We start from the raw sequence: 18,233 nt of genomic DNA, 5'->3' as shown, positions 1-18,233 counted from the left end.
TTTTTTTTTTTTTTTTATCATTAATACGTTAATTAACCAACGTTAATTATAAACAGACAATTATATGGTTAATTATAAACAGACAATTATAAAGACTTAATATCCAAAAACCCGACTTTATTTGAGGCTATTGTCTAGACTTAATATCCAAAACCCCGACTTTTGAGGTTAATGTCTGGAGTCTACTCGACCCTCTTTGAGCTTGTCTTTGACACTCGTTTTGTCTCGTTCTCTCGAACTTAACATATGCCTCAACTTAACTTCAATGCACATTCTTGATGTATTGGATGATGCACCGTTCCTCATGTGATTGGATAGATGTCACTTGAGGGTCGCCCCTTGTCTGTCTTGTGTGGAGGTCACAACCTACTTCCTATCTGAGATTGTGACATGTGGAGGTCGATTGCCCTTTATCCTCTTTGAGCTTGTCTTTGACACCACCGTCCCTCATGTGATCAGATAGATGTCACTTGAGGGTCGCAGAGGTCACAATCTACTTTCAGTGAGGTTGGGTTGTGGCATGCTGCTTCCTACAATAAATGACCGTTGGGCTTGAAATGAAGAGCTTATGATTAGGGGGAGGGTCGGCCTTCCACTAGCCTTTTCTTTTCTTTTCTTTTCTTTTTTAATGAAATTGGGTCGGTTCATGACCTAGTTTTTAGGCCTAAACCTGAAACCAACCCGAACGAATAGTTTCTTTAATTCAAATTTTGAACAAGTTGGGGAATTCTCCCTCCACTCATTTTGATTCAATCAGTTTCTTTAGCTTCATGGTGGGTTGAGGAGGCATATAACTCATTTAGAGGAAATTATGTGTAGCTATTGACGACATTTAAAATTGGAGAGCAATAAGAGTTATCGAGTGACCCTAGATTAATCATGTTATCGAATCATATTAGATTTAGGTTTAAAATGTGAAAGAGTCGCTGTCCAAATTTATAGGATTCAAAACAGACATATTATTGATTCATGGCATTTCAAGTACAGAGGTTTGTAGTATAAAATGAAGAAAGGTTGAAGAAGAAGGAGTTAGGCACGCCCAAGAAGAAGATTGGCTATAGCCAAGATGATACTACAAATATCTTCCACAACCTTCCCATTGCCAGACAGCGCCGATGATTCCTTCGGCAGCTGCATGAAGCTGTCCAGACAGTCGCCGGCCTCCGTCATGGCTATAGACGCCATACTGTTGACGCCATTATAGTCACCTTTCACCAAGTAGTTCTTCCCATCCACGATGTCGTCGACGACATTGTTGAAGTGTTTAGCACAAGTGGCATAGCGCTCTTTAAGCTTGGGATCGACTGCCTTGGACTCCAAGGACTGGGCGAGGACACGACTTTGAGCAGCCTTGTCGTTGGCAAGGTCGAGGGTGAAGATGGCTAGCCCTTTTAGGTCTGTGGTGCCAGCAGAATTCAACACGTTAAAGCAAAAAGATGGGTTTCTAGTTTTCTTGCAAATGGTGGAAATGATGTCGTCTTGGGAAGCTACATGCATGGGCACCATCCCATTGAAGAACAGAACTAAAAGGACAATGGAAGAGGCGGCAAGAAAACTAGAAGATGCCATTTTTTTTTTTTGTCTGTCTGTTTTGCTCAAATAATTCATAGGGAGGGTTTACATATTTATACACTCACAATTTTAAGTAAAATGCTATTAAAAGAAAAACAAACAAAAATAGAGCGAATAGGTTACGCTTTTTTCTCTCCAAACCCAATCACAAACTTGGCTTAGTTATTATGCACACTTTTCTGGACAATACACAGTCTAGTTCTCCTCTGCTTCAACTAATAATATTTATTTTACGCAAAAAAAAAAAGGAAGGTTATTAATATAATATTGAATAATATGTTAGTTGACATGCCAGAAGATCATATTCAATAAATAACCTAATAGGTCGCCAAATATTTGTTTTGCTAATGTTTTTTGTTGGCATCTCGAAAAGTAGTCCTTGCCATCATTGTGTGTTTTGACGTGAAAAATGTGAGTCAATAAACTCGACTTGATTAAAATCATGGATGTGGGAATCATGCATTGAGAAGTTAGTAAGTCAATAAGCTCGACTTGGTTAAAATCATGGGATGTTGAGAAATTAGTAATCATGGAACATTTTCGGGCAATCACGAGATAACCCAGACCAACCTTAGCCCACTATTTCGTGCAAATTTGTTAGAGGCATCATAAACCTGAAGATAATATAGTGGGCATGGCATAACGTATATATAGAGACATCATGCATCATAGANATCCCGACACACATGAAAGTAATCACAAGATACATAACATAACATCATATATATGTCTCCTGGGATCCCAAGTAACATAACATAACATCATATATATGTCTCATGGGATCCCAAGTAACATAACATAAATTTAGTTATAACATAACACCATACACATCAAACAGTCGCAAGTACGACACGTGTAAGGGGCATAGAGCACAAGTCGTTCATACTTTGTACAATTCATCTCACCAATCCAATAGTAAAACCACTTATTTGGTTGACCCAAACAGTCACTAAATTTTCCAAGTTGCTATTCGTTTGTTCCTGCTCACGGAGGTTTTGTTTCGAAACTGACTCCCAACCTCATTAAGGGTTGATCCTACTTATCGAGGTTAAATCTACTACATATTATTGTTAAACAAAGATTTCACTCGTTTATCACTATGAACTTAATTCAATTCATTTAATACCATAGTTTTGAACTAAAAAATTACATATTTAAATTCTATCACATATATAGTCAAACTAAAAACAAATCATTTTATTCTGGGCTACCAGACATTTGTTCAAACTAAAACTAAAACTAAAACTAAAATTAGTTGATAATACTTCCTTGAAATAGGATTTTTGAATTCTCCACCCTACATTTAATTATGTGCTCTCTCTCTTCTATTTTTACTCTCTATATAATCCCAAGAACAGCTCCATCCAAAAACGCCTTGGATATGACCCACTAACAAAATATATCGAGACAACAACAAAGAAAATAGAAAAAGATTTCTTTTTTAGTTGTTTTTTTATTTATTTGTTTCGGTGTATTTAGACGGTGGGTCATATCCAACGTCATCAAAACCGTCACAAACCCATAATCATGCCTCTCTCTCTCCTACTGCTCTCCCTATTCGGTCTCTTATTCTCCCCATCAAACTCCCTCTCCCTCTCCTTCCCTCTGACCTCCCATTCTGTCTCCTCCCAAGAAGCCTCCCTTTCCCTCTCCTCCAAAACCAAATCCCATGGGAAGTTCCCCTTCCAGTACTCCAACGCCCTTGTGGTGTCTGTTCCCATTGGATCGCCGCCGCAGCAGATGGACATGGTCGTAGACACCGGCAGCCAACTGTCCTGGATTCAATGCCACGGCAAAGTAAGGAGAAAATCAGTGAAGTCCATGATTAATGTGTTTGACCCTTATCTCTCCTCCTCTTTCTCTTTCCTTCCCTGTAACACCACTCTGTGCAGACCCCGAATTCCCGATTTTACCCTTCCTACTTCTTGTGACCCAACTCGCCACTGCCACTACTCCTACTTCTACGCGGATGGGACCCTGGCCGAGGGTAATCTCGTCACTGAAAAATTCACCTTCTCCAATTCCTTAACTACCCGCTCCATCCTTCTGGGCTGCGCTTTGGCCTCCACCCAAAACAGGGGTATGTTGGGAATGAATATTGGACGCCTCTCCTTCATCTCCCAGGCCAAAATATCCAAGTTTTCCTATTGCGTTCCGGATCGAACCGGGTCGGATCTAACCGGCTTGTTCTACCTTGGAGACAACCCCAACTCCGCTAAATTCAAATACGTCAACATGTTGACTTTCCCCAAAAGTCGACGCTCCCCGAATCTTGACAAGTTGGCCTACACCCTCCCGATGAAGGGGATAATAATAGGCAACAACAAACTTAACATCTCGCCCGCCGTTTTCAAACCGGACCCATCTGGGGCCGGTCAGACCATGATCGACTCCGGCTCCGATTTGACGTATTTGGTAGATGAGGCCTACAGCAAGGTCAGAGAAGAGATGGTCAGATTAGTGGGGCCCATGATGAAGAAAGGATATGAATACGCCGCCGTCGCCGACATGTGTTTTGACGGCGCAGTGGCGGCGACGGTGGGTCGGAGGATCGGCGACATGTGGTTCCAGTTTGAGAATGGGGTGGAGATATTGGTCGGGAAAGGGGAAGGGTTATTGACGGAAGTGGAGAAAGGGGTGAAGTGCGTGGGGATCGGACGGTCAGATAGACTTGTGACTGAGAGTAATATAATCGGGAACGTTCATCAGCAGAATATGTGGGTGGAGTACGATCTGAGCAATAAGAGAATTGGGTTTGGTGTTGCTAAGTGTAGTGGATTGAAGGCATGATCATGGACGGTGGAGATTCATACTATTCTTTTGTGTATCTATTTATATTACCAAATTTTGTTAAAATAAAACAAAATTTGTTGTAATATCAATACTTATCATCGATCATTCATTTCGTTTGGTGAAGTATATGACTACGAAATAGTTTGTTTTTTTAAGTTCCATACTTCTTAAATATAATTTAATGGATTAATTTATAAAATTTTCAAAATAAATAAATGAATAAAACATTAATATCCGTCTTAAATTAAATCATAGGTCATCAAAATTTACATGATTAAATGTATACATTTTGTAAGCGGGGTCTCTTTTCACATTTGGGAGTGGAGAAAATAACTAACCTTGCTCCCCCACTAGGCATAACTAACCTTGCCTAGTTTTAGTTGTGCCTAGTGCCTAGTGGGACAGGAGAGATGGACCTTGTCGTGGTTCGCATGGACGATTTCGACGTAGTACTTGGGATGGACTTCCTCCTAGAACACAAAGTTATCCCAATGCCACTGGCGAAATGCTTGGTGATCATCGACCACAAGCCCACAGTAATACCTGCAAGCATCAAGCAACCAGGTAATCTTAGAATGATTTCGGCCATATAATTGAAAAGAAAACTCGCACGAGAGGAACCTACATTTATGGCTATACCTCTGATGGAAGAAGAACCTACATTTATGGCTATACCTCTGATGGAAGAAATCACCACTAAGGAAACCATTCCAAGCTAAGGAAACCATTCCAAGTGAAACCAAGGATGTACTAGACAGTTATGCTGACATAATGCCAGAGAGCTTACCACAAATATTACCACCCCGTCGAGACATTGATCACGAAATTGAACTCCTCCCGGGGTTAAACCCCCAGCGAAGAATGCATACCGGATGGCTCCCCCTGAGCTAGCCGAATTGAGGAAACAACTAAATGAGTTGTTGGTGGCATGATTCATCCGCCCGACAAAGGCACCTTACGAAGCCCTCGTACTATTTCAGAAAAAGAAAGACGTTACGTTGCGTCTGTACACCTGAAGCTAGTGTTTGACAAGCTGCGACAGAATCAGTTATACATCAAGAAAGAAAAATTTGCCTTCGCACAAACATGTATCAACCTCCTTGGACAAGTCGAAAAATTTGCCTTCGCACAAACATGTATCAACTTCCTTGGACAAGTCATCAATTGTGGCCAGATCGGTATGGATAGCGATAAGATAAAAGCTATCCAATAGTGAAAAATTCCTACTTCCATATTCGATGTGTGATCCTTCCTAGGATTGGCAAACTACTATAGGCGGTTCGTTGAAGGGTTTTCACGACGAGCCGCCACATTAAATGAACTCCTGAAGAAAGACCACCCTTGGTCGTGGTCAAATGAATGTCAAATGGCATTTGAAGATCTGGAAGCAACCATGATGAGGGGTTCTGTCCTCGAATCAATAGATGTTACTAAACCATTTGAAATAGAAACAGATGCTTCCGACTTTGCCCTAGGCGGTGTCTTTATCCAAGAAGGCCACCCATCGCTTATGAAAGTCGAAAGCTCAATGATGCTGAAAAGAGGTACACTGTCTCCGAAAAAGAAATGTTGGCTGTGGTCCATTGCCTACGAGTCTGGAGACAGTACCTCTTGGGATCACAATTCGTAGTGAAGACGGATAATAGCGCCATTTATCACATTTTCGATAAACCTAAATTGACGGCAAACAAGCCCGGTGGCAGGAGTCATTGGCTGAATTCGACTTCAAATTTGAACACAAGGCAGGAAAGAGTAACCAAGTAGCCGACGCGTTGAGTCGGAAGGCGAACATGCAGCCCTGTACATGTTAGCCCATATTCACTCAAGTAAGATCTATGGATCGATGCGCGACATCATCAAAGAACATTTACATAAAGACCCATCGGCCAAAGCTGTCGTTGAACTAGCCAAAGCTAGGAAGACACGACAATGTTGGGTCGAGGGAGACCTTCTAATGACAAAGGGAAACAGATTATACGTTCCAAGAACAGGAAAACTGAGTTAAAAGCTCATTCAGAAATGTCATAATACTTTGGGCCGGACACCCTAGGTGGCAACAAACATATGCCTTAATAAAAAAGGGGTACTTCTAGCCAAATATGCAGGACGACATCATGCAGTACACCAAGATGTGCCTCATCTGCCAACAAGACAAAGTCGAGAAAGCCAAAGTCTCAGGACTCCTGGAACCTCTACCCCTGCCAACAAGACCTTGGGAAAGTGTGTCTATGGACTTCATAACACACCTCCCAAAAGTCGGGAAATATGACGTCATCTTGTTTATCATAGACCAATTCTCGGAATACGCGACGTTCGTTCCCACCCCTAAATTATGCTCAGCTGAACTAACAGCCCAACTATTTTTCAACCACATTGTAAAGTTAAGGGGCATTCCATCGAGCATCATCAGCGATAAGGATGGTAGATTCATTGGCACATTCTGGACCGAGTTATTCGCCTTCTTGGGAACGACTTTAAACATATCCTCGAGCTATCATCCTTAAACTGATGGACAGACGGAATGGTTCAGCTACTTGCTTGAAGAATACTTACGTCACTTCGTCGACGCTCGCCAGAAGAACTGGATACAACTGGTAGATGTCGGCCAATTCTATTTCAATTGTCAAACGAGTTTGTCTATGGGAAAGAGCCCCTTCAAAATTGTAAGTGGACGACAGCCAGCCTTGCCCCATATTATTGATCATCCTTATGCAGGAAAAAATCCTCAAGCTCAAAACTTCACCAGAGAATGGAAGCAGACAACAGATATAGCCCGGGCATATTTGGAGAAAGCTTCCAAGCATATGAAAAAGTTGGCGGACAAGAAGCGTCGCCCCCTCCAATTTCGAGCAGGAGACCAAATCCTCATCAAGTTGAGACCAGAACAGATCAGATTCTGCAACCAAAAGGACCAGAGACTAGTTCAAAAATATGAAGGCTCAGTTAAAGTTCTTAAAAAGATCGGGGTTACTTCCTATAGAGTTGCGCTACCCACATAGATGAAAATTCACCCAGTAATTCATGTGAGCAACTTGAAACCCTATCACCCTAACCCAGACGACGATCAGTGAAATGTAATCACTAGACCGAGCATCAATATGAAACAGAGTGACACGAAAGAAATAGAGGAGATCATAGTCGACAGGGTTAGGAAGATAGTAAGACCTGTACGGAAGATTCGTGAATTCCTTGTCAAATGGAAGAATCTCCCTATGGAGGAAACCAACTGAAAACGCGTCGAAGATCTAGACTCCGCCACCACCCACATTGCTAGGTTTGAAAGTAGTCGGTTGATAGAGACGTCAACAAATTAGGTGGGGGAGGATGTCACGGTCATGCTCGTCCAAGGCATGTTGCCCATGGCCGCATGCCCATGACAAGCCAAACCCTTTATGTCTTTTCATGTTCTAGTGTTTTACTTTTGTATTTCTAGGAAGTATGACGTTTCGAAAAAATCATGTCTAGGCCTGCCACACATGAAATGCCTCAGAATGTACTATAGGGGATATGACTAGTTGTCAACTTCTCCCTACCAATAGTTATATATTGTGAGTCGTTGTTGTTACTCTCTTACTTGCATTAACGTCTCTTTCAAAATCTCTCTCTACCCTCGTTTTCTAAAACCTTCTTCTTAAACTAAGGCCAGAGGCTCGAGCATACGTCGCTTGGCCATAGGCAGCGTAAGAACGAATTGGCTTAGCTCACTTGTCGTTGGAAAGTGAGTGCCGCACAATCGCAAGAACACTGCCATCAAGAGTGCGATTGTGACACCCAGCTCCTCCCCTAGATACGGAGTACAAAGCTTATGGGCTACCTCGATGGCATCATTGTCGCACCTGCCAAGCTAGTCCCTTCCTCAACTGCTACTGGTGCTGACTTGGTCTCTAACTGGCCTATGATCGGTGGTATGATCAAGATAAACAGATCCTTAGCGGCCTTTTCTCCTCCATGTCTAAGGAGATTTTTCATGATGTGGTTGATGCTACTATGTCCAAGGAGGCGTGGGATACCCTACAACGGATGTTTTCATTGTCAACTCGTGCTCGCGCTGTTTAGATCCGTGTTGAGCTCATCATGTCCAAGAAACGCGATCTGTCTGCTGCAGATTATTTTCGCAATATCAAAGGGCTGGCCACCGAGCTAGCCGCCGCCAGTCCTGCCTTGTGGGATGATGACGTGATTGCGTATCTCCTGCTAGTCTTGGCCCTGACTATGATCCCTTCGTCACCTCGATGACTACTAAGAGTGAAGCCCTCACGCTTGATGATGTGTTTGCATATCTAATGGTGTGTGAAGCTCGAAAACTACAACACCAAGCTGGACTTTAGTTAAATCCTAGATCTTCGGCCAATTATGTTGGTCATGGTGGTCAGCAGAAGAACCATGAGCGTAGGGATGGTGGTCGTGGCTGTTCTTGAGGTGGCGTGCCCTCTCGTCCTGCTGGTGATCATCGTGATTCTTCTGGTCATCCTTCCTGCCAGATCTGCCACAAAGTGGGGCATACTGTCTTTCGCTGCTAGCATAGGATGGATGAGTCCCTATCAAGATAAAACTCGTTCTGTGGCACTAGCGGCTACTTCCTCTTACAAGATTGATCCAAATTGGTATAGCGACACAGGCACCACTGATCATATCACCAGAACTTGGATCGTCTCACTGTGTGTGAACGCTATCATGGAGGTGAACAAGTTTAAGTCGGCAATGAAGCAGGTTTGCAAATTTTGCATACAAGTTATTCTGCAATTAATACTGCTGCTCGTCCTCTTGCATTGTGTAAACCCAAAGGAGATTCTCTTACTATGAATAAATATGACATTTTCTACGTTTCACACAAAGAACATGGTAAACCCAAAGGAGATAGTGGGGCCTGTAACTAGGTTCTAGTACGTTGGTAGCGTAAAACAATAGTTCATATTTTATAACCAGCATAACATACACTTTAGGACACTTACCAATTGTCCAACGCATAACTGAGTAAAAATATTTGCTGGATCGCTAGAAAACAAACTATTTTAGAAAAAGGAAATCATGTGAACTGCCATATTTTAGTGTCTAAAGGTCTGTAGCGCTAAAAAGAAAAAAACGGTCAAAGTCAGAGGGGAAAAATGGGCATTTTGCTTCTCAACCCATTATAGGAGACTTAAGGATTTCCCACAATGCACCTGCAAAAGAGAAAAGAGAAAGACAGAAAGTTGAGAGAAAAACTTGAGAGGAGAAAAGTAACCAGCTGAACTTCTTATCGAAAAACCATCATCGAAATTCACTCTCGACCAAGACTTACACGCAGGAACTTCTTCTTAAAGAAATGGAGGACTTGTGTAGTTGAAGTTACGTTTTCCGTCAAGATCTGAGAGGAATCCGCAAGGTAAGATCTCGAATGTTCCTCTTCATATCTGAGATCTTCCTTTGTGAATAAAGTACTAAAGTTTGATATCATCATCTAGGGAAGATCCGTCGCTGATTTTGTGAAGAAAATCGACCGGAAACGTTGAGATCTGAGAATTCTTACAAGAACGGTAAGGGTGCTAACTGTCAGAAACACTCATACAACTAAGAGAGACAATAATTTTAAAATAAACAAAACCAACTTACTCATATTATTCAACTTGTTACACAGTGCATATATAGACAGAATAGCGACACATTAATAACTACTAATAACTTCCCTTAACCGCTAATAACTTCCCTTAACTGCTAATAACTTCCCTTAACTGACATAATTTGAAATACAAACAGTAAATACAAATGAATTACAGTTAATACAAAATTAAATAAACTAAGAAATCATCCCCTTAATCTTGTATTTCGATCTTCACATTCTTACATTCTTCAAACCAATTCTTTCGGTAAACATCCTAACCATATTCTTTGACAAGCAGCTGACGTCGCCGCAATATACTCCGCTTCACAGGATGAAAGTGCCACCATCTTTTGTTTCTTTGAAGTCCATGTAATTGGATTCCCATGCAATTGTTTCTTTCTACTTGCTTTGCCTTCACATAATGACATCCAATATCAATAGTTCATTTCACCAGTTTGATTACTTGTTCAACGCTGCCGCTGCCACTATTATCGCCGCCTTCCTTCTTCTCTGTCTTTGTTTCAATGGGCAACTGCTTTTCATCGACAGTTTTAATTACCTGTTCTACTTGTCTGGCCAACAGCTTTTCCTCAACAGGTTTAATTACCTGTGCTACTTCAATTGCACTGCCGGAAACAATGGCCTCCTTCTCCTTCTCCTTCTTTGCTTTCGTTTCTCCGGCGACCTATTTTTCAATAGCACAGCCATTGTTTTCGTCCTCCTTCTCCTTCTTCTCACCGTCACAGTCCTTCTCTTTTATCTCCTTTGCTTTTGCTACCTCCGTTGCCACATTCTGGACCTCCGTCACAACGCCATCGCTCTTCTCCTCGGATTCAAACTTCACAGCGCCAACGATTTTCTCGCCATCGCTCTTCTTCTCTTCTCGCTTCTCTGTTTTTTTCTCCGATTCAATCTTCACAGAGCCATCGATTTTCTCCTTATCGATCATTTTCTCTGTTTTCTTCACAGATGCAGCCTTCACATCTCCACGTCCTTTTATCTCTACAAGTATCCATCTCCGAACTTCACCGTGCCGGTCACTGACTCGTTCAATTCTGAGAACCAACTTCGACAACCAGTCATATGATTGCTGGCTCCCGTATCTAGGCACCAAGTGTAGCTTTTCTTCTCAATTTCTTCCGGGACAACCTTCTCTTCATAAAGAGCCATCTCCGTCAACTCTGGTGAACCGAGAGTTCGGAGTTCACAAACTTGTGCTGTAAGTAAGGCTGGCTCATCTTCATCACTTTACGTCTCAGCCAAGTGNTGTAAGTAAGGCTGGCTCATCCTCATCACTTTGCGTCTCAGCCAAGTGCGCCTGATCCTCCCATTTCTTCGATCTACAGTCGGATGCATAATGGCCAATCTTTTGACAATTATAACATTTCACCTTTCGACATTCTAAGGCANCGACATTCTGAGGCATAGTGGCCTAGGCCTTGACAATTGTAGCATCTTACCTTGCTCTTGTCAGCCTTCTTCTCTTGATGAAACGAGTCGTTTCCACGTCCATGACCTCTCCCTCTCCAGCGACTACTGCGACCTCGCCCTCGGCAATGGACTCCATTGTCGCTACGTTCTTTTTCTTTCCACTCTCGTTGAGTCAATAAGACATGCTCAGCATTCTCTTTGTTGCCACCGATCCGTTCCTCGTATGCTTTAAGACGACCGATGACTTCCTCCATGGTCATCACCTTTAAATCAGCAAATTGCTCTATTGCCGATGCGATATGAAGAAACTTAGAAGGTACTGAGCGGAGAATTTTTTTCACCAAGTATGCCTCTTCAAACTTGTCTCCAAAAGTACGTATTTTATTAACAACTCCTGTCAACCTTGCTGCATAATCATCAATAGTCTCGGACTCCTTCATATTCATAATTTTGAACTCAATCTTCAGAGTTTGGATCTTTGCCTCCTTTATACGTTCAGCACCGACATGAATAGTTTTTAACGTCTGCCATGCTTCTTTTGCTGTCTCTTTCTCTGCTAACAAAAACAACATCTCCTCAGGGATTGCTTGATAGATAGCTGCTAAGGCCATTTGATCCTTCCTTTCATCAAGACTATTCAGAGACTCAGTTGATTCGATTGCGTCCCACACCCCTTCAGCACGCAAATAGACCTTCATCTTCATAGCCCATGTTGAGTAGTTGGTTCTCGATAACGTCGGGTATTGGAGTGATACCAAACCTTCCTTTGTTGCAGACTTCGACAACATGATCTTTGGCATGTAACCACGCTCTGATACCAATTGTCAGAACACTCATACAACTAAGAGAGACAATCATTTTAAAATAAACAAAACCAACTTACACATATTATTCAACTTGTTACACAGTAAATATATAGACAGAATAGCCACACATTAATAACTACTAATAACTTCCCTTAACCGCTAATAACTTCCCTTAATTGCTAATAACTTTCCTTAACTGCTAAACTTCCCATAACTGACATAATTTGAAATACAAACAGTAAATACAAATGAATTACGGTTAATACAAGATTAAATAAACTAACACTAACGGACCTCCTTCCGACGCACATAACTCGTCGTATGATTAAGCAAAAAAAAAAAAGAAATACTAGCACATAGTTTGTAGTACGATCTAAAACTTTAATGAAGAAATCATTTCGATTTGGATTAAAAATCGAGAGATAAAAAAATGAGAATAACGTCGAAAAACTAATCGAAAATCTCATTTTTTCTGTTAGGAGGAGAGAGAAGGCGACGATGTGCCACGTGTTAACTGGAAAGCGGTTTCCCGTGCGTCGATAGCCACTAGACACGCGTCGAACGCCCCCTGAAGTGACGTGGTTCTATTCTTCCAGGTCATGTGTCTACGGCAGTGCCAACCCGACTCGCGTTCCTCAGCCGACCCGATACCCGCACGATGAACCAAACTGCAGCGACTCGCGGTCCAACCCAACCACCAACGACCTGAAATTGCAGAAAAGTGTGCGCTCGCTGCACTCACGCGTGGAATCTACGATTGGGCTTTTCTTGACGAGTGGCTAGCGCGTGGCAGGCGCGTGTAAGCATGTTTTGGCCTGTTCGACTTTTGTTTGCCTGATTTTCAACCCGATTCCTATTCTAGCCCAATCTTTATGTGATTTAGGACCTAGTTGCAAAATCGGTATTTTGGACACTCTACTTGCTTAGGAACCCTAACATAAGGGCACACGTCAACCAAGTCACCACACGGTATTTAGGAAGAGATACTTGTAGGATTCGGGTTAGCACTGTTGAGAATGTTTGTTTATTTTTGCATGAATTATGTAGGATGATGCTAGATACAGTTGCATGCACACTCAGTTAGCTTTCATGAACCAATGTAACAATAAGTTTAGGGTTTTGTGGTTAGAGTGACAAGTCACTAAGTAAATACCTAATCCTTCCCCTAGGAGCCTAACAAACCACCACGGCATACAAACCACCACTAGAGTACCCTAGGCTACATGTGTGTGATTGGTGTCATAGCTTTGTGGGGGACCAGGAGGTTCCTGATCAGGACTCAACTTCTCCTAGCCGTTTTAGCATGGGAAACATGAGACCCATGTTGTACAAACCATTTAACTGGATGGGTTAAGGGGCGTAGCTCTCNGGGGGGGGGGGGGGGGGGGGGGGGGGCTATTATGGACCTAGGGGTTGCAGCTCACTTCCTAGGTAAGATACTAGGTAGCCTCAGAGCCATGTCGAGGTAGCTACTCGCAAGACGCCAGTCAAACACAGGCTAATATAAGGGAACTCTTAGGGTTTAAATGAAAGGACGAAGAACCAAAGAAGCACAAATGAGCTAAGACCAGAACTAGACATCCTAGAATCAAAGAAAAATCCGTGGAAATTTGTTAAGCTTAAGATGCGATAAGAGACTACAAGTAGGTGGCTTACTGAATATAACTTTTCGACTAATCCTTGTTATATCTTCCTTTTTCAGGTACGTGAGGCATTGGGTCAAGAGAGGGCGTGTTGAGGGATGTGGATTGTCACTAAGGAAAGCATATCTCAGGGCGTCAGTCTGGTCTTACCTTTTAGTACACTTTGTCCTTCATGTTTTCTTTCATTGTAAAAAACTAGTCACATATAGATTCTTTGTATTGAAACGCTCTTCTTATGAAATATACGATTGATTTTTTGAAATGATGTTTTCTTTTGAATTTTATGCATACACACTACACATCATTTTCATTTTTAGTCACGACTCGTAGTAAATATTGGGTCGTGATAGTGATAATAATGTGGTGTCACACATCATCTTAACTATGTTTTCTTAATCTCTATGTACTATTTAGATCGATTCACCTATTTTTATATTCGTTCTTATAATGATTTTTTTACTTTCAAGAAAATAGACTAAATTTGAGACCTACTTAAGAAATTTTAGGAAGAAATAGCTATAGAAAGGTCCTCAAAAGTGATCACCGAACATAGGTTAAATGGTAAATCACCGAATTTGATGACCTTTACTCACTATTCAGATTGTTTTGACACCTATTTAGACTAGTTCTCATAAATATTTTTGTTGGTAAAGAAATTAGACACTATTTGCAACATACCCTAGAAATTTGATAGAAAAGGAACTTTAGGAAGACTGTGAACCAAGCACCCGAACATACTCAAACAAGTAAGTAGCAATATGGAACAAGCATCAAATAGTACTTGTAGGAGTCGATTAGGACAAGTTTCATATGATTACAAATCATATCTATGGACGAAATTGATCTATTATCATGATAGTTAAACCTAGAAACGTGTATTGTTTACAGTTTAGCATAGTTTACAGCTTTATAGTTTTTGCTTGCATGTTTAGAACTCAAATATTCTTAACATGTTTATGAGCTCTCCAGCATGCCTTGGTTGATTTTATTCCCTATATTGTGCCTTTCGAGTATGATGTATGTTGTGATTGTCATTAGATGCATGTCATAGGAGTTCGGAAACCTGTTTATGCCCAATTATAAGTTGGACAATCGATAAGTGCCCTAGAGTATCTGTTATGCTGGTTATAGATTATGAACCGCTATTTTACGTTACTAAGGTACTAGAACCTAGTTACAGGCCCCACTATCCGCTATTTTACGTTACTAAGGTACTAGAACCTAGTTACAGGCCCCACTATCTCCTTTGGATGTACTTTGTGAGAACGGACCACAAAAGGGTCAAATTTTATGAATAACTAAGGAGGGGCATAAAATTAGGCTAAGGTGGTCAATTGAGTTCAACTGGCCACCTCATCATCTTTTTCCTCCCACACGGGAAGAAGACACACGTGCCACTGCTCCTCCATCTGAAAACAGACTTCACCAGCTCATTCTAGGGTGTTTCTCGTCTCGATTTCTTTATGAAATGTAAAGATGGAGTGTCATGGAAGAGATTGGGATTCGTATCTCACTAGTTCATGACTTCAACTCAAGTTATGGATGTCCAAAGTTGAGAGGAAACTTAGTTTGTCGCCAAAACAAACCTAGAGGGTGTGGTTATTGGGCAGGACGATACAGGTACTATCAGGCAACACTTTCATCACCAAAATTCTTTCTTATACTTCACTTAAGCTAGAGGAATGGGATTGAGAACACGACTTGACATTTTGGCTAAAGTCTCTGAAAATCGAAAAATTTCTTCCCCACGTCTAAGCTAATCCTTTAAGACTTGTCTGTACAGATTCATGGAAAGAAGAAAAAATACTTTGATGAACGAAACAAAGGTTGAAAGTCGTCAGATGCAAAGAAACCATAGGTTGTCCATCGGTAAGTTTTCGAGTTTAGAATTTTAGAATTTTTATTCTAAAATTCGACCTCTATAGTACAAATCGCGACATGGGTCTCATCATACCTTTAGATTTAGGAAAAAATATAAACAATTTTGGTGAACGAATTGAGAGAGAGAAGATCTAAATCAGCTAAACCAAGATCATGAACAACCTAAAATTTTGGATAAGTACAACGTTGAGTACCCAATTTTGACCCTTATAACTTGCTCGATTACAAATCAATTTAAGTAGAATTTGTCTTAAATGAACTGTGATATGTAGGACTATACATTTTGTGAAGAACTCATGTAGAAATATTCGTTGAATCGCTGGAAGACGAACGAATATTTAGAGAAAGAAAATCACGTTGACTGCCTTGTTTCAGCATCTTAAGTTCAGAGACGATGATGTTGCAGTCTATGAGATAGATACACCTATTTTGAGATCGGTTCTTATAATGATTTTTTATGTTTCAGAAACTAGACTCAATTTAGGACCTACGTAAGAGATTTGAAGAAGAAATAGCTATACAAAGGGCGTCAAAAGGGATCCCTGAACATAGGTTAAGAGGTTAAGCACTAAATTTGATGACCTTTACCCGACTGTTCACTCTTTTTGTTCTTCCAGACACTAGACACAATTTGCATCCTACCCTAGAAATTTGGAAGAAAAGCAGCTTCAGGAAGACTCTAAACCTAGTATCTAAACACACCGGAACAAGTAAGTAGCCATATGGAACAAACATCGAATAGTACTTGTAGGAGTCGATTAGGACAAGCACATATGATTAGAAATCATATCTAGAAACCTAATTGACCTAGTATCATAATAGATAAATTAGAAATGTGTATGATTTACGGTTTAGCATAGTTTACAGCTCTATAGTTTCCGCTTGCATGTTTGAGAATTCTAATATTTTTACCATGTTTATAAGTTTTTCAACATGTCTATATTGATTTTATTCCTTATATTGAGCATGTTGAGCATGATGTATGTTATGAGTGTCCTTGGATGCATGCCAAAGGGTATGCAAAACCCGTTTGTGACTAGTTTTGCTTTAGACGATCCATATGTGTCCTATAGTCTCAATAAGTTGGTTATTGATTATGAACCATTGTTTTACGTTACTAAGGTACTAGACCTAGCTACAGATCCCACGTTCTCCTTTGGGTTGACCTTGTACCTTGTAGGGATGATTAGGGTGCAACCCCTGTTCATGAACTAGCTAAGGGGTGTTAGGGTCTATGTAGTATATATAGTCGAGTTGTCACCCTTAGTGAGTTACAGGAGTCATAGAGGGTATGTTATTCAGGTAGTTTTAGTTGTGCTTAGTGGGGGAGCCAGATTAGTTATTATCTTTACTTAGAAGGGTGGTCGATAGGTAATTTACTGTTCTAGCACAAGATGGGGTGCGAACAAGTAAGTTACTATCTCCATTCGAAAGGGCGATGCGACAAGTCAGTGACTGTTTTAGCCTAAAAAGGTGATGCAACAGATAGTTATAGCCTAGCACCACTAGGGGAAATCATCTGGTATGAGCTTCGTATATAGTCAGGTGTGAAGTATGTATAGTACATTAAAGCAAAAGGGCTCCTCCATACTTACTAGACTTACCCTAGGCCCGACCTTTTCAGTTATAACCCAGAGTACTCCTTAGAGGAGGTATGTATAGGGTTTTGGTGTGTAGAGACCTAAAAATGTCAATGCATGTATTTTCAGCCTCACTTTGGCTAACTCTAGGGGTAGTATGAGCACATAGCTTAAGATTCCATGTACAGGAATAAGTTTGATAAGAGACTATAAGTTGGTTCCATACTGAGTATTTTTATACTCGGTCTTACTACATTTCATGTTTTCAGGTGAGTAATAGATCACGGGTTACTGTGGGGGGGCTCGTGTGGCTGTGGAGGGGACCTCGTTGACCTAAGTCTTTTGGATCATATATTTATTTATATGTCTTTTGTATCAGTTTCCAACCGTAACTAATCTTTGTATTTAAAATAGCACGCCCACAGATGTATGCATTTAACTTCTTATAATTTAATGTATTACTTTATTTGTTTTATGCCTGTATTTAAAAAAAATAATAAAAAAAAATTATATGACCTATTTCATTAAGATGGTTCAATGCTAAAATGAGTTGAAAATAGAGTCATTACCTATGGTAAAATATGATGAATATTTTTAAAAAAATGGAGAGTGGACTAAAGTATAGAGATTTATGGGTAAAGAAACTATGAGTGGAAAGATTTTAGGGTGGTCTCACTTTCCAGTTCAGGCTGATTCGATGTGTATTACTTCTTTACACACGGTATGCACACATGGACATGGACCCCAAGGTAAACTCATATATGTAACCCTAGACCAGGTTATTGACTAGCACACTTTTGCGCTATCAAAAAAGTCATGGAGGAAAAGAGCGTGCATAATACCGTGGTGTACACAATATTGTATTGAATGCATTCGTACTCATCATAAGGGAGAACTATCCCGACACACATGAAAGTAATCACAAGATACATAACATAACATCATA

At 40.8% G+C, this 18,233-nt stretch overlaps 2 protein-coding genes across 2 annotated transcripts; one reads left to right on the top strand and one right to left on the bottom strand.

The window, feature by feature from the left end:
* Window positions 1–1,029: 1,029 nt before the first annotated feature.
* Window positions 1,030–1,569, bottom strand: LOC111787823 (pectinesterase inhibitor-like). Its single transcript, XM_023667883.1, has one exon. It carries the CDS (start codon window positions 1,567–1,569, stop codon window positions 1,030–1,032), a length of 540 nt encoding a protein of 179 aa, XP_023523651.1.
* Window positions 1,570–3,071: 1,502 nt separating this feature from the next.
* Window positions 3,072–4,502, top strand: LOC111789072 (aspartic proteinase PCS1-like). The gene has a single exon (XM_023669712.1). It carries the CDS (start codon window positions 3,100–3,102, stop codon window positions 4,360–4,362), a length of 1,263 nt encoding a protein of 420 aa, XP_023525480.1. The 5' UTR covers window positions 3,072–3,099; the 3' UTR covers window positions 4,363–4,502.
* The last annotated feature ends 13,731 nt before the right edge of the window (window positions 4,503–18,233 follow it).

The sequence above is a fragment of the Cucurbita pepo genome, chromosome LG02, assembly GCF_002806865.2.
Source record: "Cucurbita pepo subsp. pepo cultivar mu-cu-16 chromosome LG02, ASM280686v2, whole genome shotgun sequence".
Lineage (NCBI taxonomy): Eukaryota > Viridiplantae > Streptophyta > Magnoliopsida > Cucurbitales > Cucurbitaceae > Cucurbita > Cucurbita pepo.
This window is presented reverse-complemented; position numbering and strand designations above follow the sequence as displayed.

Bases quoted from the DNA above. Each gene is read 5' to 3' on its own strand.
- LOC111787823 (XM_023667883.1), bottom strand. From the start codon at position 1,569: ATGGCATCTTCTAGTTTTCTTGCCGCCTCTTCCATTGTCCTTTTAGTT.
- LOC111789072 (XM_023669712.1), top strand. From the start codon at position 3,100: ATGCCTCTCTCTCTCCTACTGCTCTCCCTATTCGGTCTCTTATTCTCC.